The sequence below is a fragment of the Lagopus muta genome, chromosome 5, assembly GCF_023343835.1.
Source record: "Lagopus muta isolate bLagMut1 chromosome 5, bLagMut1 primary, whole genome shotgun sequence".
NCBI lineage: Eukaryota > Metazoa > Chordata > Aves > Galliformes > Phasianidae > Lagopus > Lagopus muta.
The window spans coordinates 29,415,652-29,438,693 of record NC_064437.1 but is presented as its reverse complement, the minus strand read 5'-3'; the positions used below and the strand labels follow the sequence as shown (position 1 = coordinate 29,438,693).

Sequence of the window (23,042 nt, the reverse complement as noted above, 5' to 3'; positions counted from 1 at the left end):
CAGAGTTCTGACTCCGAACAGTAGTTTCCAAGATATTTGGACACTCTATAACTTCCTCATAAGCTTCAAGGTATAAAGTTTTCTTTAACATCTTGTCAGGTGCACTCCTATTTCAGTTCATTCTGATTTAAAGTACTTAGGGGTTTAGCTGTCTTAGCAGTTCATTGCCATTAAGCTAGAATTTTGAAGATTAGCTTTTATTTACTTTACTGGATATTACACCTAAGATGTATGGTTGGGCAAAACCTACAAAAATTATTAGAATCTATACCAGTACTAGAGTTGCTTCTGTGAGTTTTGGAGCACTCACTTGTTATGAATGTTTCGTAAGAAAAGCCTCGAAGCTGAAGACACCAAAACAGCCTGAGCTAATAAGCGTTTTTAGAAGATGGAGCGTTCGACTGTGGAGAATACTGGCTACAGTTGGCAGAAAAATTTAAAAAAGGATAAACAGAAATTACCAGCTCTTCTTGAATTTTTCAGTGCTGAAGGATTTTAAGAAGAGGAAATGAGTAAGTGCTTACAATAGGATATCTGTGTTTTTCCTGTGAACACAAAGATATTTCAGATTTTCGGTCCTCTCCCATAGAAGAAATTACTGTTTTCCAGCCCTGCACATATAGAATGACTGTATGCATGGAATTAAAGTGAGTCAGAACTTCTTTTGGTTGTTTTAGGATTACAGAAGGAAGGAAGATGTGTGTTTTTGCAGGAATTGTGAGAAAATGGGGCCGGAGTGGTATTTGTCAGTCACACTGTATGCACTCATAATAGTTAGTGATAATTGATTTTATGCTGCATGTGACTTTTTTTCTTTTATGTACAGTCTCAGCTTGAGAGCCTGTTAAGTAATACAGTAATGGTATGTCATACTAGCTGCATAATTCAATTGGTGTGCAATATTTGGTAAATTACTGCAAGTAATTCTTTGTTATTTGTTTTAGATAAATAGCAGCATTGTATTTTCTGCCGAGGAGCTCTATGATTGTGTCTCACAGGAGTTGTATCGGTAAGCCACTTATCGATCAATCAGGTGGGTTCTGGGCAGGGTTTCGTGCACTGTGTGGGCCTGAGTGCAGTAAGAGAACTTATTCTGTTAGGTAAAATAATTGCTTCTGTAGGAAAGGGATAGAGAAGACAAACGGGGAGAATTTTGTTATAGGCTTTTAGACTAGAGTGGGTGAGGGAAGGATGTGCTTAGAGATGAGGCAGCAGCACTGGCACAGAGCTGTCCAGGTGTCTGACACGAGGGGAGGTGTTGGGCCTGCCTTGCTGTACTGGTTTTGCACTGCTGGTTTTTCAGTGGGCAGGGCCAGTGTAGTCAGCATCCATTCAAGGGGGCTTAGAACATGGAAGAGCATTTAAATTAATTTCAGTGTACCTGCAGTTCTCTTTGAAACTGAGCTCGTAATCACTGTGAAAACTTTGCTGAAGTCCACAGAGGAAAAAAGCCTGTGGTTTTCAAACCCTGTGGCACAGGAAACTGGGTGTGTGTGCAGCTGTGTGCTGCATTGTGGCCGTTGTTCTTAAGGCTATAAATTACACTATTGTGTGTTACTCTGTGGTTAGTAATTACTGTGGAAAAAAATGGAGAAGCCAACTTAAGATTTTGATTACTGTATCTATTTTAGGAGGGTTTTTATGGTTCAGTTGCAGGAAAATAAATGTTCTGTTGCACAGCTGATGTTTTTCAAGGCCTTAAAAACATTAGTCTGAAATAAATGTGCAAGTCTTAGTTCTTTGTTGGAAAGTTTCTGGTTCATAAGTTTTTCCTGAGTTTGTGTAGTCAGGGGCTTGTAAATCCCAGTTCAGTAGAGTTCTTAAAAAGCCAAAAAATATTTACTTATAATAAACCAAAAGTGGTTATTAAAAGGTGGGTAAATATTTTCTTCAGAGTTCCCCTTACGTGCTATCTGTGGTATAGATAAGATTTAGCTGTGACCTGCCAGGATTTGGATTGGGGTGGTCCTGTGTGGAGCCCAGATCTGGACTCCACGATCCTCATGGGTCCTTCCAACCGGGAGTGTCCTATGCTTCTGTAACAGAACAGAACTGCGGGATGTCTGAGGTAGAAGAGGCCTCTGGGGATGACCCAGCCTGACCTCCTTGCTCAGCAGGGCCCATGAACACGTCACCCAGCGTCACACCCAAGTGGGCAGCCTGAGGGGTGGCTACCCAGCCTCCATGCAGCCTGTGCCAGGGCACTATGCTCAGCCACATCTCTGTTTCAGTTCTTGTCCTGTCAGGCCTGGCCGCACACCTGCTCCCATGGGCTCCTCCCCCGGCAGTGCTGTGCAGAACCCCCTGCACCGTGCTTGTGCTGCTGCTCAGGCATCAGAGTAGCCGGCAGCTGCCTGTAAGGGCCTCATCCACTTTCTCCACCTATCAGGCAGGCTGTGGCATAGCCATCCCAGTCACAGCATCAGTCTGCTGCCATCTGTACCCGTGAGCCCCTGTTCTGCCAATTGCCCAGCAGAGGCAAAGCTCCACATGCTGCACATCCTCCCATGTAAGGGACAACTCCACCACCTCATCCTGCTGGGCTGCTTCCTATACGGTCAGGTTTGCGTTCATTATTGGAAACGGCAGTGTAGATAATGAGTGCACTGCGAAGCTGGTCAGATTTCTCTCATGCCCGCGTCAGTCTGATGCAGCGTGCCTGGGACGGACCCATTCACCCTGTGGGACAGAAATGTACAGAGCTGACTTGCAGCTCTTTCACCCCGTGAGAAACAGCAGTGTTTTGTATGAGCCGAAGACAGTTTTGTGTTGAGAAGAATGAAGTCATGCTTGCTGTGTACCCTCAAGGCTGTTCCTTTTTAAACATTTCATTGCAGAGTACAGTTGGAAGCGCATAATGATTAGCTATCTGTGGAATAAATTTAGTCTTTTGCTTTAAAGTAACATTCAGATTTCCAGAGATACTAAGTATTCTCTGCTTTTGGCAGTATTGAAGTGCAACAGTAGAATTTATTCCTTTGAATTTTTAAGCAGTATACTGAAATGTTCCTGTCTACAAAATGATGTCTCTCGTGTCCTAATAACCATCTTTTCTTCTCTAGAGGAAGATTAGAGGTGGGCTGTTGCCAGCTGGCTGAGCTGCATCACAGCATCAAGCAGCATCATGCATCTGCACACATGGAAGCAAAGACCAGGGGGTGGCTTTGACATCACAAGGTCTGAAACCACAGTGTTCACCCCTCGATTTTGGTCCAAATGAAGACAGGAGAGCAGTGAGAGGGAATGTTCAGGAAGCCAAAACTGCCTTCTTTTTTTCCTCAACGGTGCTTTTTATAATTGAGTTGAAGGAAGAAAAAAAGATCTTTTGACTCTTAACTATTAGCATTTCCTGTTTCAAGTGAAGATCTCGGGTCTGATAAAAGTTTTGTGATATTTTGTGAGTTGGAAGTTAGAACTATTACTAATGATTACATGGTTATATAGAAAAATCAGTAAGTCTGGGGTTTTTTTGCTGATTTTTTTGGAAGTGCCGGGGAAAATAGAAAATATGATATTCAAAGCTCTTGAAAGGAGTGGAATGAGCACAGTTGGATGCAAAACCTTAGAGGCACGATGCTTGCCATTCTTACAGCTAGGAGGGATTTAAACACAAATGCAATGCGAGCCTCCTGCATACTGCACTACCTAAGGCTGGACAGAGAAGGTAAGGAAAGAAGTGGACTGATGTTCACTGTCATGTAGATGTTTGTCCTGGGCCTCTCTTTAAGTGCTTTTGTCAGAAGATCCTGAATACCTTTTCCATTGAAAACTCAAATCTGTTAAAAGCATTGAAACCTGAACGGTCTCTAATTAGGCATGCGAATTATACTTCCAAAAAAAAAAAAAAAAAAAAAAAAAAAAAAAAAAAAAAAAAAAAGAAAAAAGAAAACCCTTAAAATGTTATCAAATTGAAAGTGGTGTTTTTCTTTTTAAAATATCCACTTAATCTTCGTACAGTAGAAACTTGCTAGAGAAACTCTTTTGGTGAATTCCTCATTCTTCTCATCCTCTTTTCTTACAAAGTCATCTCTTTCCCTGTGTGTTGTACCTGTGGTTTGCCTGCTTTCAGGTGACAACTCTATTCAAATCTATTGTTTGTTGCTCTCCAAAACTGCTTTAATTAAGTCAACAAAACTTTCTAAAAGCCATTTCCAAAGCTGCTGTGGTCTTTAAACCTACCTCTTTTATGTATTTGTACAGAGACAGATGACTGGTAAAGTTCAGCAAGTGTTTATTTTGATATTAACTTTTGGATTGTAAAATGTTTACTATAAAAATTTAATATATTGTTATAATAAATGTCAGTTAATTCTCAATGACAGCATTGCTTTCATCAACTCCGTTCTCACTCTGCCTAACTCCCTGGAGAGCAATCTAGTGCAGTTCTCCTCCTTAACTGAAGTGAATCTTATGGCCTCTAAAAGTTATTCATTTTGGGGGATATTTTCACTGAAATTGTGTCCCATAGCTGTCTAAGTTGCTTTCCTGATAGTTTGTACCACACAAGCAGGAAACTAGAGCCACTTAAGCACACTGTATTTGCTTTGCTTAACCAAGGAGGAGGGCTCACAGCTCTGATAAACTTTGGAGGAAGACTGATCACAACTACTTTGGATTTCTCATGCAGACTCTCCTTGTTAGAATACACTCCATTTTAGAGGTTGGGATAACAATAATTCTCTTCAGTTTCTCTGCTTCAGTAAATAGCCTTAGCATTCTACTAACATGTTCTGGGGTGTGAAACAGAAGGACTGTAGCTGAAGCCTGTTCCTAGTAGTACTTGTAGCCTTGTAGAGATGCGAGTCAAAGCAGTAAATTCAGAATGCAGTGCCACCATAAGCATCCATGCATCCAAAGCACCACAGGCTTTATTTCCCACAGCTACTTGACTGATACTTTGGAACACACCTAAAGTGCAGAATTTCTTACAACGCTGCAGTTGTGGGGCTGATTTCTCACCTCAGCTCCTGTTACATCACCTCACTTCCATTTACACAGAACACAAAGAAGCAGTTTTCTTGAGTTGAGCAGCAGCTCGACTTAGCAAGGAGGCAGCTGGCAGCTGCTGCAGCTCCCTGGGACAAGCACAGTGGTTCTCCTCAAGCCAGGTGCAAGTACCATCAGCATGGTGGGAGGCACGTGGAGGCCCTCACCCTTCTGGTTCCCTCAGTCCATGGCTCAGTTACAGGTGCTACACACAGGGACACCTGAACTTCTGCTTTAATTAGGGACAGTTTACAGCACTAAAGAACAGAACACAAAGACACCACACACAACCCTGTGGTGCAAGGATTTCCCAAAAGGTACCTTTAATGTGTTTGCATCATCAGCAAGCCGTAAGTGATGCTTTTGGCACCTGGAGTTAGATGTGCAGCAACTACACATTTAGACACATTTAGTCATCCAAGCCAACGCATTATCTGTATGAATAGAAGAAATGAACTAAACACAGTACTATGAGCACATAACTTGGTGTCCTACCAAAGTTTAAATTTGTAATATTAGAAAAAAAAGACAGTTACTAAACAGATCAGATGAATACATTTTCATTGCCAACTCAGAAATAGTTTAAAAACCATGAGAAAAACCCCACACTTAAAGTTTGTTTTACAAATGTTAGGTCAACCATAGTAACAAAACTGCTGTACAGAAATCACCCTCTGCATTTTTGTCAAAGTATCTGGAGCCAAAATAAGCTTCCCATACTGGAAAGTCAGAGCTACATCACGTTCAGAAACTCCATTCCCATCTCACCAAAGTTCTGCATGCTAAGTTGCAATGCTGTGGCAGAGGCAAAAGCTCAGAAGCTCACGTACAGAGGTAAATCAGTCGTTGCACTTATTCACTGTGAAGTCCAAGGCTGCCTCCTTGCTTCAATAACTTTATCTGCCATTTTTATTTCAACAGATAAAACGCTCTGCTGAGTATATAAAAACTGTTATAAAAAGACAATCATAAAAGATAAGGTAGTAGCAGGCATATATTTTTTTAATTAAAAAAAAAAAACAAACAAACAAACAAAAAAAACATATCTGTTTAAATAAGGCTTGTTACAGATTGTTTCAGTTACTGAAGAGAAACAAGGCCCGATGAGAAAACTATTCCCCAGTCCTTGCACTTCCTGCCTCAGGAACACGCTGCGAGAAAAGAAAGTTGCTTCATGTGCAAAGTGACAAAAACAAACGCTGGAGGAAGCTCCTGAAATAATAGGCCCAGTCTGGGTTCTCTTGCAGTATCTTCAAAGTCTTTTAAAAAAAAAACTAAAATAAAGTTCTAAAATATACCAGAAACCCCTTCATCTCAATATTCTTCCCAAAACAAATATGTACAGCACATTAATATGCAATATGCAAAAGCTCTGTGTTGCTGTTGGCAACATCTACGCCCTCCCCAGACCTATTCACATGTGTACCTCTACTAAAACACAATTACATCACTAAGCCTGTTAGTTTGAAATGGGAATTTAATTCACTTAAAACTTGTAAATTTTTGTGTAGGGGCTCCATTCATTTGATTCTGGGTTGTAGACTTCAACTGTGTTCAGGAATTCATTGCCATCAAATCCCCCAACTGCATAAATAGTGTTTGCAACTGTTGTAATCCCAGCATTGCTTCTTGGAGTGGTCATATTTCCCATCATCTTCCACTCATTTTTAGCAGGGTCATACATCTCCATGCAGCTCACTGCATGAGAGCCATCAAATCCTCCTCCAACAAAAAGTTTTCCTGTCCAAAGGAGACAAAAATGGGAGTTTTAAGCATCCTCTACATTTCCAACCACAGCCTCCCTTTTTCAAGGGAGATCACACCACAATGAAAGAGCTTGAGGTTTCCTGTCAGAAACCTTCACTTGTTTGAGCTCTGAAGTCACGGCACTGGTCAGCCAGGTTATCCTATTCGTTAGAGCTGATTTCTCTGAAATAATTTCCAGTGCCTAATTTCAAACAGTCACAGTCTGGAAGCTGCAGTGTGATAACTTGAAAGGAAAGGGCAGAGCTGATGCTCCTAAAATAAATATATAAATATTTATTTTTCTGGTCACAGTTTTTAATTCATTAAAGGCACAGCCAAGTTCTCTCTATCATGTTTCCTCAAAGGCAAATTCAGGAAGCAAATGAGGTTGCTTAAGCCCATGTGCACTTACCGTCATGCACAGCCACTCCAGCTCCCCTCCGAGCCACGTTCATGGGTGCCATCAGGGTCCAGGTGTTGTTCTCAGGATTGTAGCGCTCCACGCTGCTTAAGCAGTTCCACGACTCCGCCCCACCAATGATGTACAGGTGGCCCCCCAGCTCACACACCGCAGACTGATGTCTCCCTGCAAGCAAATGCCAGAAGGTAAAGCTCAGCACAGAGGCCCTGCACTAACAGCACACCATAACAAAAAAACCTGTAAATTTCAGCTGCTTTGAATCTACAATCTCCTTCCCCTCCCTCCCCAGGGAGGTGTTAAACACATCCAGGCCTGGTGACTCAACAACCATCTGGATGTGGTGCTCAGGGCTGCAATTTAGCGGAGGGCTGTTAGAGTTGGGGTAGTGTGGTCAGGTTGTGGTTAGACTTGATGATCTTTAAGGCCTTTTCCAACCTGAGGAATTCCATGATTCTACAATTCTCAGCTTGCACGGTAAACTTACGGATATTGAGGGGGGCACAGCTTGTCCAGGATTTTGTTATGGGATCAAACACATCACAGTTCTTAAGTCCCTTTTGGCAATAAGGATCTGAACCACCAACAATGTACAATCTTCCATTCAGGGCACACACTCCTATTGGTAACAGGAAATAACAGTAAGCAAGCTATTAAATTAATAAAGAAAAAACAAAAGCTGTTGATCAGCTGCAGACCGATTACCTGCATTGCAGCGATTGGTTCTCAGTTCTGGAACAGGAGTCCAGTCATCTATTTCTGGCTCATACATTTCCCCGCAGCTCAAGTCATCCGAGTGACCGTTTGACCCACCCACAACATACAGCTGCCCCTAAATGGAAAACATGAATTCCCATTTCACTTACAAGTAGGCAACAATTCAACTCATTATCTCTACTCATCTTGTGAACACAATCAACTTTTGTTACCATTTTATGAAGCTTGCAATATTTGTCCCACCTACATTTACATAGTCTCAACATTTCACCTCATCTCCACACACCATTAAAACGGCCATCTGGAACCGAGCTCTGGGTGTTCTCATAGGCGCGATGAACGTCCATGCGTCCTTCTGTGGATCATAGCATTCCACTGTACGCAAACACTCCTCTCTGTTGTAGCCACCTAACAGAAAAGGCAAAACATTAAATGGTACCAAATTTCCAAAGATTAATTGCTTCACTTGTTTACTGAGCCCCCCCAGATCAAGCAAGTTTATTATTGTTACTATTATATAAAAGAATGGTTAGTGTTTATTTTACCTGCAGCAATTAGCTTGCCATTAAGCTCAGCTGTGCCCAACCCTGACCGAGCATACTGCATGGGAGACATGGGCTTCTCTATTACATCGTCTGGCTGCAGCTCAAAACTCAGACTCTTCAGCAGGCGTGGCGTGCTCATGGGAGAGCTGTGAGGGCTGCTACGGCCGTGCAGGAAGATCACACACAGAACACTGTCCAGAACTGCCAGACACAGGTACGTGTTGCCTACAGCAAAGAGAACAGAAAGGAAGACCAGACTGCCAGTTAGGTCCTTTTGGCCATGCCTCTCTCCTAAGTGTAAAGAGCCTTTTGTACTATTTTTTATGGTTATTAGTTTCAAGTGTTAGCCTGGTTACTGAAAAACACTGTGTGCTACTAACACATACGACAGTAATCTAAAGTAATGGCAGGAGTCTCCTCCAATGCACAGCAAATAGCTCTGCTAATTAACCAGACTGCCCACCTCCTCAGGACTTTCTGGGTCAAGTGTACACACTACAAGATTCCAGATGCCCCTTGATATGTAACCAAAATGCAGGCCCCAGTTATATTAGAAATGGCCCACACACTACTGGGCAGATTACTCGATTCAAATCATCGGCAAGAACAAACACCTTCACAGACGTGGAATCCCTGCAGACTGGAAGGGAGCCAGGTACATAATGCATCCCTTAGACAACCTCCCCACTTCCTCTGATACTCACTTGAAGTTTTTTCTGAAGCAATGATCTTCCATTCATGCTTAGAACTGTGCACAGTAGCATTTGGAGAAAGACTTCCGGAGGAGCTGGTACTTATCTGCTTGTGATCATTCTCACGCGGTGGCTTCTTCTGCAAAATCAAAAGGCAGCTACAGAAACCTAGCCAGAGACTGCACCTCCTTCTACCTTCTCCTCTCTCAGCTAATGCAGAACGATTCAAGAGGACACCTTGCTTGCACCTTTGTACTCCCACTGTGCAACCAGAAATCACTGCTAATTCCTAGACAATATGCATCACTAGCAAGAATTTCAAACCAAAAGGAAAATCCGCTTCAATCTGAGACAAGTGACTTACAAACTCGAAAACCCTGTATCTGGAAATTAATTGTATAAAGCTATTTGGAAGAGATTATTAACTACCCTCTTCATTCCATGGAGACAAATTAACTTATTTCTGCTCTGTGTTCAGATTGGCTTTCTGGTTTTTAACCCCTTGATACTTCCCACCGAGAGATTTCTGCTTCCTTTTCTTCTTCAATAAATTTGTACTGTGATTTATCAAGAAAAGACAAACTTTCCCATTTCAGACTATGCTGCAGAGTTAGCTGGACTGTTCAAACTTTTTCTAAATTGTGAAAACCAAACACAGAAGTTAAAATTCTTGCCTGTTCTGTTTAGGAACAAAGATTATATAACCTTAATATCGAAGTTTCTGGTGCCCCTGCAGCTCCTTGCAGTCTTACTTCTATAGAAACTGTCACAAAATTTCCAGACTATACTACTCATGACAACCATGCAGTACAGTTTAACAGCTGTATTTGGCTCAACATGAAAAGTAATTTGCTTGTGGATGGTCTGCTTCTTCTGAATCTTCATTCAATTAAAACTTTGTTCTCTTTTCCTTAAGCTGCCTTAACAGCCACAGAAGTTATTAACACCTGTAACTCAGTTTTTTAACATCAGTTTTTCCCACACTCACTGCCTGTGGGTTTTTCACATTCTCTTGGCTGCCCACGTTTCTAAAAAGCTGGATTCCAGTTTCTGAAATACCGAGTTCTTGTTATGAAAAGGATTTTGTAAAAAGGACTCTTCTCAAAAAGCATGACACTGATTTGTACACAAAGCATCATCTCTCTCTTGATCAGAAACCATTTCACAGAATCACAGAATCACCCGGGTTGGAAGGGACCTCAAGGATCATGTAGTTTCAACCTCCCTGCCTAGCAGGGCCACCAAACATACACATTCAGATCAGGTTGCCCAGGACCCCGTCCAACCTGGCCTTAAACACATCCAAGGACGGGGCATCCACAACCTCCCTGGGCAGCCCGTTCCAGGGCCTAACCACTCTCCTTGTAAAGAACTTCCCCCTAACATCCAACCTAAATCTTCCCTCCTTCAACTTGGATCCATTTCCCCTAGTCCTGCTGTTGTCAGCTCTTTTGAAGAGTTTACTCCCCTCCTGGGTGTAGGTTCCCTTCAGGTATTGACAGGCTGCAATGAGGTCACCCTGCAGCCTTCTCTTCTCCAGGCTGAACAAGCCCAACTCCCTCAGCCTGTCCTCATAGGGGAGGTGCTCCAGCCCCCTGATCATCTTATCGCCCTCCTCTGGACCCTAATTTCCTGCTGCTTTTCAAAATTTCTCTTGCATGTTATCAATACAGATGAACAGAAGACACAGATGCTGGCAGCTCAACTATTAGAATTTATGTCTGGAATATTTTTCGGTGCTGAGATTTTAAGATGCATCTCATTCTTGTGAGCAGGAAAACTGCATGTCATGCAGAGTTCTTTCAGTGTCCTGGAGATGATTTCCTAGACATCCCTACTAAGCTGCAACTAATCTGCTACAGATTTTTTTTCCCTACCTTTTTTTCCTCCTAACAGCCTAAGGCCTATTTCAAAGTGAAACCATCAAACCTAAAGCACTCTTTTGCACAGGCTCACTTTGAGTCAGTCTGATGGAAACCGATGGATACCCAGCAACAGAGTCTAAATATTTGCTTCCAAGCCTTCTTGATCTAGATACACTTTCTTGTCCTGTATTTCACCATGACAGTTACTTCTTCTGCTACGGTACACAAGACTTCAGGCTGCTGTGAACTGTTCCAGTCTATCTGGCATTACCTCAGTCTGTCTGCAATTTGTACCTGCACAAACTGAATGTGGTCATCATCACTGCCATACACCTCAGCCTGTCCATCTAGCAGATTTCCATCAAGCAGCTTGTGATCAGCTGAGTAGTACAGCGTTTGAACCTGCAAAAACAACAACAGATTACCCATTGGCTTCCGCTCCTGCTGCCACGTGGCTACAGGCAGATTAACAAAAGGCAGTCGCCAGCATACTTCTTGTCATCTCATCTCAATCTAGCAGAATGACAAAACTAAAAGGAAGCAGATGTCATGGCAGCAATCATCAAACATTGGATGAAGGTTCCTTACTTTTTCAGCTTGAAAGAAATCTTCTGTCTCCAAGGACTTCTACTGAGTTTTCCAGCACAGAAACATTAGACAAGCGAGAAGTACATTAATTTGCAGATTTCAAATTTACATAAATTCACAATCTCATGCAAGTATCTGTTATCCCCACAAACAAGTTTTCTGCTTTGAAAAATACACATATTTATCTTGACCAAAAGAAATTACGAAAAGCCAACAATGGACTCTTAAAAGAAAGGAATGGGGATGAGAGGAGACAACACAAATTTAAGCAGAGGAGGAAACTGCTATCCACATCTAAACATCAGATGCAATTGTTTCAGTGAAACGCATCCGAATTTCAATACGAGCAAAGCTTAAAAAGAGTTATTCCCAGAGGAAATGTACACTGAGAATATGACAGCATCAACATCTACTTTTGCCTATACAAACGTTTCTCAAGGTTTATTGTGCCTGTAGAACAAACTGGGAAAATTTTGATGTTTCATGGATATTTCTGAAGTCCTTTTTTTTTTTTTCCAGCCAATTAGAAATTTGGATTCCCCACTAATTTTTACATTAACAACTGTCTGGGCTACATCTTCTATTAGTATTCATGAGCAAAGCCATTTAATAACACAAAACTTTTAAAATAATGCATCCTGTAAGTGAGTAAGTAAACACCATTAAATCATCATCATCGTTCTCTGCCCACAGTGGATTTTCTTAGGAGAACTGGGGCAGGACTGCTGCTTCTGTACGTGTCAATACACTTGAGGGTTCTTCTTGATTCTTCAGCCTTGGTATCCTAGTTTTGTTAATAAACCTATGGGGAGATAAATCAATGGGGAGGAACAACCATTAGAAGCTTTTACCTACTTTTTATTTACAAGCAAAACCTGCAAAGGAAAGCATCAAGACCTACAGCACGTTTCAGTACCACCTCCCCAGCTCTAAAGCAAGATACTTGCAACTTATTTGGGTACTATACAGCACACAGCGAGCAAAAAACGAAAGCAGAAGACCAGACTGAACAGTTCATTCAGCTCACCTGAATACCCCCCCAGTTTCTCAGCTTAGGGGTACCTACAGTAAAATTTAAATTCTTGAGGGTCATAGTTTAAAAAAATGGAAAGAAAAAAAAAGAAAGAAAAAGGGTTCATCCTTTATAATAATTAAAAAAAAAAAAAAAAAAAAGTGTTTAGCCCCATTTTCTTAAAGACTAACCTCTTTCATCAGATCTTCCAGGCTGTCTCCATTTTCCCAGATGCTGCGCTGTACCCAGTTGATTACCTTTGTGTACAATTTGCCATTGCTGGGTAGGCCAACATTGTCTTCAAGCATTACTTCAAGCTTTAAATAGAAGAGGAAAGCATTACTGGATGATTAGCTCTACAGATTTTATCCTAGCATACCATACTTTACATTGTGAGAGTAACTCTCACTGTACTGCAGAGCTATAAGACAGCTGGAGCTCTCAGACTGTGCAGCAAAAACTCCGAAGTACATTTAAGTACGGCTGCAGTTATCACTTATGTTAAAGCAGGATGCATGTACTCTCTGCAGTTAAGCGTGAATATTAATACAGGCAGAATGCTTATGTTGTTGGTAAAACTCATCATGCTGTGGCCTCCTAACTAGAAGTAGAAAAATTAAATAATAGCTCCTTGGATAACTTTTTGGAAAGCTGATCTGAAAATTCCTTCCCATTGCCCAGAATCCCACAATATAACTATGTCTACAAACTTCAGCTAACCTTTAACCGTGGAAGCTTGAGGAATTCCTCCTGTTCTGAAATCTGCAGAAGATGTTCCTGAATGTAGCCATCAATCTTGCTCAACAAGCGCGAGTCTCCCATGCAGCTTACAAAGTTTCGGTAAGAGATGCAGCTCTGAACATCCATCTTGGAGAGCAAGTAGTCACCACAGACCTTTCAGAAACAACGCTACATCTTAGTTTGTGAGGTCTTGGTATGTATAAATTATCCACTCCTACATACAACAACTCACTTCTGACAGCAGAACAGTGACTGTCTGTTGCTATGCCCCGTGCGCTGGTTGCTGTAAATGAAGCGTCCCCTTCCATTAAAGCATATATTTATTTTAAAAAAAAGTCATATACACACAAAAGTGTGATATTGATATGAGATATTGATACAGACATGATATTCTGATCCCATCTTTTTCTACTATTCAAAACTTCTCTATCTATTCAAAACTGCCTATCTGCAATTGAGTGTAGACGCAAATCCCAATTATCTTGTTAAAATCCCCATCTGAAGCAAGAATGAGCATTTCTAAAGCCAAGCAGGAGCAACCTTAACCTTCAGCAACACCTTTTTTGCATACCAGAGACACTATGCCCCCCAAAACAACCACGCACTTCACTGCCTCCCACAAAGGGAGCCAGCTACAATTCATACACCATTTTACTTACACAAGCACACAAATAAAAACAGCTTCAGAGAGCCTTTGGCACAAAGATAAGAACACATGCTGACATCACTCAAACCAATACAAACAGAAGCTCATCCCCCCAGGCACTTTCTCCACAGTCCATTTTTCATCCCATTGACACCAAAAAGCCTAGCACTGCCTGCCTGAGAAACCATACAGGACATGTGGAACAGCTAGGAACTGTACCTGCTTTACTCTTTCCATCCTCAACTTCTTTGCTGCAGAATAAACGTCTTTCACCAGTTCTTTATCAGCTTTCAACCTATTGAAAGAAATATAACTTAACTACTTTGATTTTTCAAAATTCAAGTCTGTCCTCTCTAAATTCTCAGAATACTTACTGAGCAGTATAGGCATAATTCAGCAGAACTTCAACAGCATCTGGATTGAGATCATCAAATTTGACATGAGAAATTCCATGAGAATCACTATCACTATTGAAGATTTCAAACAGGTAGGGACTGCAGCACGCTAGCACAGCTCTGTGCGCCAGCATCTCATGCCCACACACCTTTAAAATACAAATAAGAACTGTAAGAGTTCTTCTAAACACATTCCTATTATAGCAGCATAAGGGCTTACCCAAATGAATAGCACAGTTCAATTACTTTGTATTTTACTTTAGAAGCAATAGTTTTCAGTTTACATCACCTGAGAAGAACACATTAGCATGGCACATTGCTCCTCTCAAAGTAGTACCTGAACTCTACTTTTTTAACATGGATTTTTGAGGAAAAATTATTACTGTGGTTTAACCCTCCCGGCCACCCAGCACTACCCAGCAGTTGGCTCACCATCCCTCCACCAGTGGGAGAGGAGAGAATCAGAAAAGGAAAGGAAGAACCTGTGGGTTAAGATATGAGCTATCTGATAGAGAGAAAGGAGAGAAATAACAGCAATAACATAAATACATTTACAAAACAAGCAAAGCACAAGCAATTGCTCAGCACCAGCCAAGCACACCCAGCAGTCCTCACTCCGCTCAACCAACTCCCTTCACTTTCACAGTTTTCCAGGCAATGCCATGTGGTACAGAAGATCCCCATGGGCAGCTTAGAGCAGCTGTCCTGGTCCCACCCCCTCCCAGCCCCTCACTGGCAGTGCAGGACAAGCTGAAACATCCTTGGCTCTGCGCAGCACTGCTCGGCAACAACTCAACATCAGTGTGTTATCAACACTGCTCTTCTCCAAAAGCCAAAACAGAGCATCACAGCTGATAATACATCCCAGCACAAACATATGGCTTTACGTGCTGTAAAGAATAAAGAAACACAACCACCATTCTGAAGAGAAAAGAATTACCTGGAGTCGGACATCACAGAACTGACCGCTCTTACGTAAGGCATTTAGTTTGGCAACAGATGACTCAATGAAATTTTCATCTTCAAACATCAGATATCCATTAGGAATCATTTTGGCGTTGGTCTGGCTGAAAACGGAATGTGTGTCATTTACAGATACAACATTTTGCTTTACTTACAGAAGTACAGACTGTTTTTGACACTGGACATTGGCCATAACTGTTTCAAAGCTGCCTCTCCCTCAAAACACAAACTCTAAGAGTTCTACTGCTGCAGGGTGTGCTGACAACAATTCTCTAGACTGACCAGATCAATGATTTTTCAGAGTGAGACGAGCCATAACTTTTTAAAATAAAGTAGGATAAATAACCAAAAGGTAGTGCACATCACTTCAGCAGGTAACAGCTCCAAAACCAGGTGCTGTGAAAGACCTGTGGATCACAAAAACAGCTTTATGGCCCTCTGTAAAGACCAAATCATTGCCACTGGCACAAGGCGCTGTATCAGCCAGCTTCACATTTGCACAGACCTGAAGAGCAGCTACAATGAAAACTAAGAACTGAAAATTTAAGTTAACAAGGGAAGCAGAACAGCTACAGAAAAAAACACGTCTCAAATTTTTTTTAAATTTTGAGAGTAACAACTTAAGTATTTAACCATAAGAGTAGCTGAAAATTATGAAAGAACATCAGCACCAATAAAACCACCATAAATCTAAGTCACTGTGAAGCCAAAATAACTTCCCAGAGCATCTTGCCCGTACACAAAGGTGCCACCACAAACACACAGGGTCAAAATCGGAAAAATAACTTCAGAAAACCAACTTTTGAATTTGAAAGCTGTTTCATTATCATTTAATTAATTTTCATTTTGTCAAGTACTTTAGGAAAAGTCCACTTTGCAAACAGGAAGCTAATTAAGAATACTAAAAAAAAAAAAGCCTGAGATGGCATGCTGAATTTGTCTCTCTCGAATCTGAGTTGCCAATGTTTGCAGAAGGATTTCCTGAGCAGTTTTAGAGGAAAGAGTTCATGGGATGCTACTAACACTATCGGCAATGACCTGCATTTCCATCTGAAGTTTAAGAGAAGCCACCTCTGACAAAATGTAAGTGCCACAAATAGCAAGGCCTACACAAGTAACTGCATCTTGAATCCACTTGTTTTCACCTCACTGACTACAGAAAGTATTTGACCCAATCTGACAACAGTCCCAGAAGTGTTTCAGTTTGCAGACATTTTCAACTGTCGTGCTTTGTTGAACGCAAACAAAAATAAAAGTGACATCAAGTTTTTAGTCACAGAATTTCAGCAAAACTCTGAGGATCACAGCTAACAGTAGTAACTTACCTAGCAAATATATGACTGTAAATTTGCAACTGGGAAATCTTACAATATTTCAGTGGTATCCCTGTGGTTAAACAGAGCACTTCAATATCTTCTAATAGGAAAGATGTTTATTTAAACGCAAAAGCAAACTTGTTGTTGCAGCTGCAATATGGATTCCAAAACTACCAGGCTTGAAGATGATGTAATCAAGTCCTTAAAAGCTATAGACATGAATTTCTTCTGTGATAATCGTGCATCGTAATCTGCAATAAAGGAGAAGTTATCAAGTAAGGACAAATCACAACACAGCTGTATACCGTCAGGTCAAACTTCAGGTCTCCTGAAGAATTTCCTCAGCCCCGCTCAACCCAGATTTCCATTACAAAGGTGAGACAACCTATAGAATCCATACCCACAGCATGTCTACCTGCCCAAGGGGAGGTGAACTGTATTCTTCTGTGTATCCAGAGAGAGACAAGCCTAACTTCAGTGCTTTCTGTACCTAGACATTAGTGCTTCCTTACACAAGTAGACAATCCCTATGTAACACAACAAGAACTATTACATATAAAAAAAAAAAAAAAAAAAAAAAAAAAAAAAAAAAAGCCACTCCATATGCCTCCTATCTTTTTCTTTTCCCATAACTCATCTACTTGTATCCTTCTCCTAAATGCCTAAAATGGGCTGAAGATGGACTACAGACATGTCTGAAGCAACAGGGAATGTCTCCAGTCCTGGGCACTTCCAAACAAAACATGGAAAAGTCAGAGCTGGATGCTCTTTCTGACCACCACTCGGCTAACAAGTCTTTTCACTGCCCGAAGACAAGCAGCGGAGCCACAGGCGCTGCATCCTGGGCCAGGCTGCTGCGGTGCTGCATGTGGGCAAGTCGTTTACACTGGGTTTTTCAGGGAGGGGAGGAGAGGAGGAGCAGCAGCAGGGAGGGAGCAGGCAGCAAATGCCCACTCTGGAACTTTCCATGACCCCGCTGCTGCCTCAGGAAAGTATCAACCTCTCCAACTGCCTGCGTTCCAAAACCATCTTTGCAGCAACAGATTAAATGTGGTATTCGGAATCACGTTCCTGAAAACGGGCGCAGCTCTTTCCATCTCGGAAACAAGGCCAAGTCCCCCGCGCTGCCAGCAGCACAGCAGCGCACCGCCTGCTCCAGGGGGCGGCCGGGAGCCGCAGCCACGCAGCCTCCGAGCAGCTCGGCAGCGGCTCAGCTGCCAGCCGAGGCCGGCGGGGCCACCAGCAGCCCCGCGCACAAAAGTTACACCTGGCCGCTGGAGAAGGCAGAAGCGCACCGAGGAGAGCTGCTCTGGGACGGCAGTGATACCACTAGTATAGTACCAACTATTATTCAACACCAACTGTTTGGAAGTCAGCACTTCTCCCTTGTTGGCAAAACAGGTACAGCTCAGTTCCTAAAGCAAAACATTTCATTTCCTAAAAACAAAGCCAACAGCCTGGCCTACGTGCTTCCCTGGAAGATTCCCCTTATTTGAAACATAGTATTGGTAAAAAAAAATGCAGTTAGGACACAAGAGTTACAATGAAGTAGCTTAAGTGCAGACTTTCAGCTGCTCAGGACAGTTAGAGCAGAGATCCCTGACTTCCCAACTCCAGACGCCGTGCAGCTGCAGGAGCCTAGCAGTACTGCAGCTGGGCAGGGGGTACCTGGGGTACCAGCTGAACCCAGCCCCTGTCCCCCACAGCTCTCAGCCAGGGCTCTCAGTTGAGCTCAGCCACTCACTCACCCATCTGAGGTGTCCAGCTACCAACAGCAAATGACACATAGTGCTGCCACATCCAGACAAGCATTCCCCTGCTCGACATTCATTGGAATTGCTGTTAATTACCTACCAAACCTTTGGGAAGATTTCAATCTGCAACTATACGAATAACTTCAATAAAATGCCTGCACCACCACTGTTCCATGCAGCAGTCTCAGGCCCACACTGGCCCAAAGGCAGGGTGGGCTCAGGACAACCCTCTGCAAATAGCTCTGCAGTTCCAGACCCCACTGTCAGAGCAAAGGAATCCCAACACCCCAGCTATCTCAGTACTACTACAAAACTTCAAGACTGTGGAGTGTGCAAACCATGGCTAATGTAATTACTCAAAACCCACAGTAACAAATATGCTTACCATAGGATGGCTTGGAAGGAAGCTCGAGGATCAAGCTCCACCCCTGGCTGCAGGTTTATGTTACTTGTGCTGTCTCAGCACACTACTGCTACAACAATGGTTTCAGTGAGATGGAATTCAGCAAGGAGGCAGCATTTCCTGCCTTAAAGTAATGTGAATAAAATTTCTTCCAACAGTTATTTTAAAAAACTAAATAACTCTGTCACTCACAACTTTTCTGATCACAGTTTACACTCTTTTCCAGCTCCCCATCCAGGACTGCCACTAGAACTACCAGCAGCTTTGGATTCCTTTTTGTAATTTTCCAAGGCTTTATTTGTTAAATCAAGTGCAATAATCAGAGGTCACTGTAACCTATGCACACATGAAGCCTGACACCTCTGAAATGATTACTTTTTGAGCTCCACCAAAAAAACCCCACAAAAATTAAAATATTTTAAAGCTACAGGATCAGCATTCCAGAATGGGAACTTCCATTTGAGACAAGGCCTCGTTTCCAGCAAATGTCTCCTGCACTTATTTTTAAACCAAAGCAAAGAGGAGCAATGCAAATGCTGGGTTGCTTCCTGCTGCAGTTCCAGCACCACAGAAGAGCCTAGCACCCACATACCTGCACCTCACTTGGCAGAGCTCCCTTGCAGCCCAATATTTGCTTTCAAACACTCCGCCTGCGCACTGTCTGAGGCTCTCACATCTAGGGTGAATCTTTTGGAGGATTCACAGTTCATAGATAAATTCTTCATGATAAATCCACTGCTCTAAACTAACTTTTAAACTCATCTTTATTAAAGCAGGTTCCCTAGAGCAGGTTGCACAGGAAGGTGTATGGGCAGGTCTTGAATATCTCCAGAGAAGGAGACTCCACCACCCCCAGGGCAGCCTGTTCCAGTGCTCTGTCACCTTCACAGGAAATCAGTTCTTTTTATCCTTCACTGACCATGCTATCCTCTTACATGCATCCTGCAATGCAAATATATTGAAATATTATTAGCTCAGGTAGCTATAAGAGCAAACAGAAGTCAAAATTAAAAAAAATCACATTGTTAACTCCGCTGAAAACAAAGGATTCCCTCATCCAAGGTGAGTTTTTTTGTTGTTTTGTTTTTAAACTGTTACATCACAGCAGAAGACATTTCAACATTAACATAAAAACTCAACCCACAAACCTGCTGCACTGTGACCGACCGCTGTTGAATTTCTGCAAGGCCCTCCAAGACCAGGACACTCCACCACACAGCCACTGGGGGAAAAGAACAGTGCAGCACCAGGAGCACAGCCCCCAGCCCATTGCTTGGTGGTGGCTGTGCATGCCTTCTTCCCCCACTGAACGCTCTGGTCTTTGCTACAACCCAGTGGGGCATTCACTACTTCAGGTGAAAGGAAGAAGAAAGAAAAAAAAAAAAGAGTCAAAGCTATTGGTTTTTAACATTTGCCAATTAAAGGCACTACCTCTCCAACTTCACACCAAAACATTATTTTTTCAATTGATGCTTGGTGATAGAATGAGTGACAGCTTGGACACAGTGTAAGCACAATGGAACTCAGCACCGTGGCTGGTGTTCCTGAAAACTTCTTGCTCACCATGGCCCCTCTGGCTTTTCACAGCCTCATGCAGAAGAAACACGGGTCAGAGCTGCAGCACCTGCAGCTCACTCCTGTGTCAGAATGTAGATTCATGTGTGAGTCTGTATTTGGGTAAAATATTACAGACTAAGATGCATATCGACACCACTGAAGAGACTCAACTTCTTTACATCAGAGATGTCATTTAAGTTAGCACTAGTGGATGTTGTGTCAATTTTCCTTTGCACGTTCGCTTTTTGGTTGTTTTTCATTACAAATTTCGTATTGTCAGTAACTACAAGCTGTAACTGGAGATTCAGTTTGCTGCAAGTCAATCTAAGCAGTGTCCTTGTCACAGACCACCAATGGACAGAGGCACAAGGCATCACTGGATGTGGTGAAGGACCGAAGGAGGGGGTACATTCTCCGAAGCAGGTACGTGTGTTTCACGTACAGTACAAGGAAATTCAGTTTTTGGGCCGTCTTTACGAGCGAGCAGTTTAAGGAGCTCCAAGTGCAGAAGCGTACGTCGGGAAGGCCTGGAAGCAGCATTTCCCGTAGCAGAGCCCCGCAGCAGCGCCCCACCGCTCCAACGGCCGCGCAACGCCGCGCTCGCAGCCGGAGCCGCTCCCCGCTTCAGCCGCCAGTCCCGTGCTTCCAGCGCCGCAGCCGGCCTCCAGTTCGAGGCACAGCCCTCCTACGCGGTGCTAACCCCGCAGCCTCTTCAAACCCGATCTTTCCGTTCCCCAACGCCTCCCTTCGCGCGGATTTCTCTCTTCCCCCAGCTCTCCCTCACTCCCCGATCACTTGCACGCAACCGGAAATCTTTTGCATCCGTCCGGAAGAGCCGGGGAACGACTCGTGCGGCCGCAGGCGGCCAGCAGCCCCGCAACCCCACCGACCGGCGCCGCCGCCTCGCCCCGCGTCCGGACCATGCTCCGCGGCGCCCTCCGGCGCCCCTCTCCCACCCGCCAAGTTGCGGCCGCCGGTCGCAGTGCGATTCGCCCCGCTCCGCCTCGGCACGACCCTCAACTCAAGAACGTGAAAAAGGCGCGGAGAACGGCCCCAGAAAGCGGCGGGCAAGCGGGGGCGCGCGCTCCCTCGGCGACGGGAGGGGAGGGAAGAGGAGAAGAGGCCGCGCCACCGCCGCGCCCCGCGCCGGAACAAAGGGCCGCACTCCCGGCCGCCGCCTGCCCGCCGCACGCTGGGCCTCCGCCACTCGCGGCCCACTGCCCCTACCTTCTGTCTCTCAGCGCGAACGATGCAGCTCATATTGGGAGCCTCCAGGCTGCAGGGGAAGCCGACGCTGAGAAGCAGCCCCAGTCCGCCGAGAACAGGCTGCTGGGGAGAGCGGGGCTGGGTGCCGGCGGGTGGTCGGGCGACTGAAGGGAGAGACGTCGTTGCGGGCGCGGCTCAGCCCGTAACCCGTAGCCCTCCGCCTGCGGCGCGAATGGGAGGTGGAGCTCCGCCGCGAAGCGAGGCGGGGCGGCGTGGGGCGGCGGGCCTGCTGGCGACAGGGCGGGAAGCCTCCACGCCGGAAACCTGCCTCCAAACTGCGCAGAGTCCGAGCGGAGTGGGGGTGGGCCGGTCTGTAGCGATGAGCCCAGTCCTCCGCCGGTCTCGACTTTTAGTTGCGGTGGTGGAGAGATGTGCCCCTGTTTCTCTAGACGAATCCGGATTTTCCCGTTTAGAGCGGTTTTAAAACGTCACTATGATAAGTGAGGGGTGTTTGAAGCCCCGTCTGTTTATTACGTGTTTGCGTGAGAGGTGGCGTGCTGGGTTTCTGATTCATGGCTGGAGCCACAGTGCTCTTGCGGTGTCACTGTAATCAAAACATGCAGGTGGATCTGGGTTGATCCTTGCTTATTTCCTGATTAAAAGCGCCGTGGTCATCTGGAAGGCGGGTGACTGTTTTGGCTTCTTATATCCCTGATGTATTTCCACCCCCTGCTCTTTTCAGTTCTTGAATTACAACCACAACTCAGTGCCTGCTTTCCTGCTCTTTGCTTTCTTTTTCAGTGAAGTATCTTATTAAGGACGTGCTAATCAAAGGCACTTGTGTAAAGCTGGGATAGAGAGGGAGGTGAAGACAAGATGTAAGTTCTATGATCAAATAACGCTGTCCTGGGGATGTTCCTTAGCATCTCAGTATTAATCAAAATGCTGTTACAGTATTCTCAGGAAAGAATTTGTCTTTATAATCACAATTAATTACCAGCTATCGCTAGTGATGTCAAAGAGCAAGTATGGCATCTTCTTTACGGCACAGAGTTAACAGATGGCTTTCTCCCCTTGGTTTCACAGGGGTCACTGTGATAAGGTATACACTTGGGCTTCTGAAGGTGTGGCTAAACTCTGAGCTCAGGCAGTGTCTTCTTGGGTCCACATGCAATTTGGTCACCAAAACTCATTGCCGAAAAGATTGCTTTCTAATTAACATGAAATAAATTTCACTTAAAACATAAGTTTTAACAAATAGGAAGCAAATAAGTTCATGTAACGAGACTCCCACACCAAGTCTATAAATTACATCTCATCTAATCTCCATGAAATAAAGTTTTAATAAATAAGAAACAAATAAGTTTCATTAAAACACCATTATTACAGCTAAGATGTGGCTATACGTCCTGTGAAAACTTCTGTAACATGCAAATAAGTTTATTTCAATGTGTTTCCTTCCATATGAAGTTTGTGCTGAATGTTAAACAGT

At 43.7% G+C, this 23,042-nt stretch overlaps 2 protein-coding genes across 11 annotated transcripts in view; one reads left to right on the top strand and one right to left on the bottom strand.

Moving 5' to 3' along the window:
- The window catches only part of SWT1 (SWT1 RNA endoribonuclease homolog), a 32,952-nt gene extending 29,063 nt beyond the window's left edge, over positions 1 to 3,889 (top strand). For 5 of the 9 annotated variants that reach the window (XM_048947088.1, XM_048947087.1, XM_048947089.1 and 2 more), the window contains 3 exons: positions 4 to 70; positions 945 to 1,009; positions 3,063 to 3,889. In XM_048947088.1, the coding sequence (XP_048803045.1) occupies positions 4 to 70; positions 945 to 1,009; positions 3,063 to 3,168 (238 nt within the window). In that variant the 3' untranslated portion in view covers positions 3,169 to 3,889. Of the gene's footprint in view, positions 1 to 3; positions 71 to 331; positions 1,034 to 3,062 lie in introns of all 9 variants that reach the window. The other 4 variants (XR_007377464.1, XR_007377462.1, XR_007377463.1 and 1 more) reach the window with 4 other exon arrangements.
- Positions 3,890 to 5,279: 1,390 nt separating this feature from the next.
- LOC125694216 (influenza virus NS1A binding protein) lies at positions 5,280 to 21,910 on the bottom strand. Of its 2 annotated transcripts, none has more exons than XM_048947097.1 (15): positions 21,572 to 21,910; positions 16,640 to 16,881; positions 15,292 to 15,414; positions 14,331 to 14,500; positions 14,176 to 14,251; positions 13,290 to 13,463; positions 12,761 to 12,886; positions 11,264 to 11,371; positions 9,117 to 9,243; positions 8,413 to 8,637; positions 8,154 to 8,275; positions 7,856 to 7,982; positions 7,638 to 7,769; positions 7,145 to 7,318; positions 5,280 to 6,726 (listed from the first exon to the last, which is right to left on the bottom strand). In XM_048947097.1, exons 3-15 carry the CDS (start codon positions 15,400 to 15,402, stop codon positions 6,473 to 6,475), a joined length of 1,926 nt encoding a protein of 641 aa, XP_048803054.1. In that variant the 5' UTR covers positions 15,403 to 15,414; positions 16,640 to 16,881; positions 21,572 to 21,910; the 3' UTR covers positions 5,280 to 6,472. The 2 variants fall into 2 exon arrangements, with proteins under 2 accessions (XP_048803054.1, XP_048803053.1); XM_048947096.1 differs by having other exon boundaries at positions 15,292 to 15,418; positions 21,572 to 21,903.
- Between the last annotated feature and the right edge of the window lie 1,132 nt (positions 21,911 to 23,042).

Bases quoted from the DNA above. Each gene is read 5' to 3' on its own strand.
- LOC125694216 (XM_048947097.1), bottom strand. From the start codon at position 15,402: ATGATTCCTAATGGATATCTGATGTTTGAAGATGAAAATTTCATTGAG. The intron at 11,372-12,760 runs GTTAGTCTTTAA...TTGTTTTTGCAG, and splicing joins TGGAAGATCTGATGAAAGAG to GTTCAAACGCTGTACTACTC. The intron at 6,727-7,144 runs GTAAGTGCACAT...TCCTTTGGACAG, and splicing joins TGGAGTGGCTGTGCATGACG to GAAAACTTTTTGTTGGAGGA.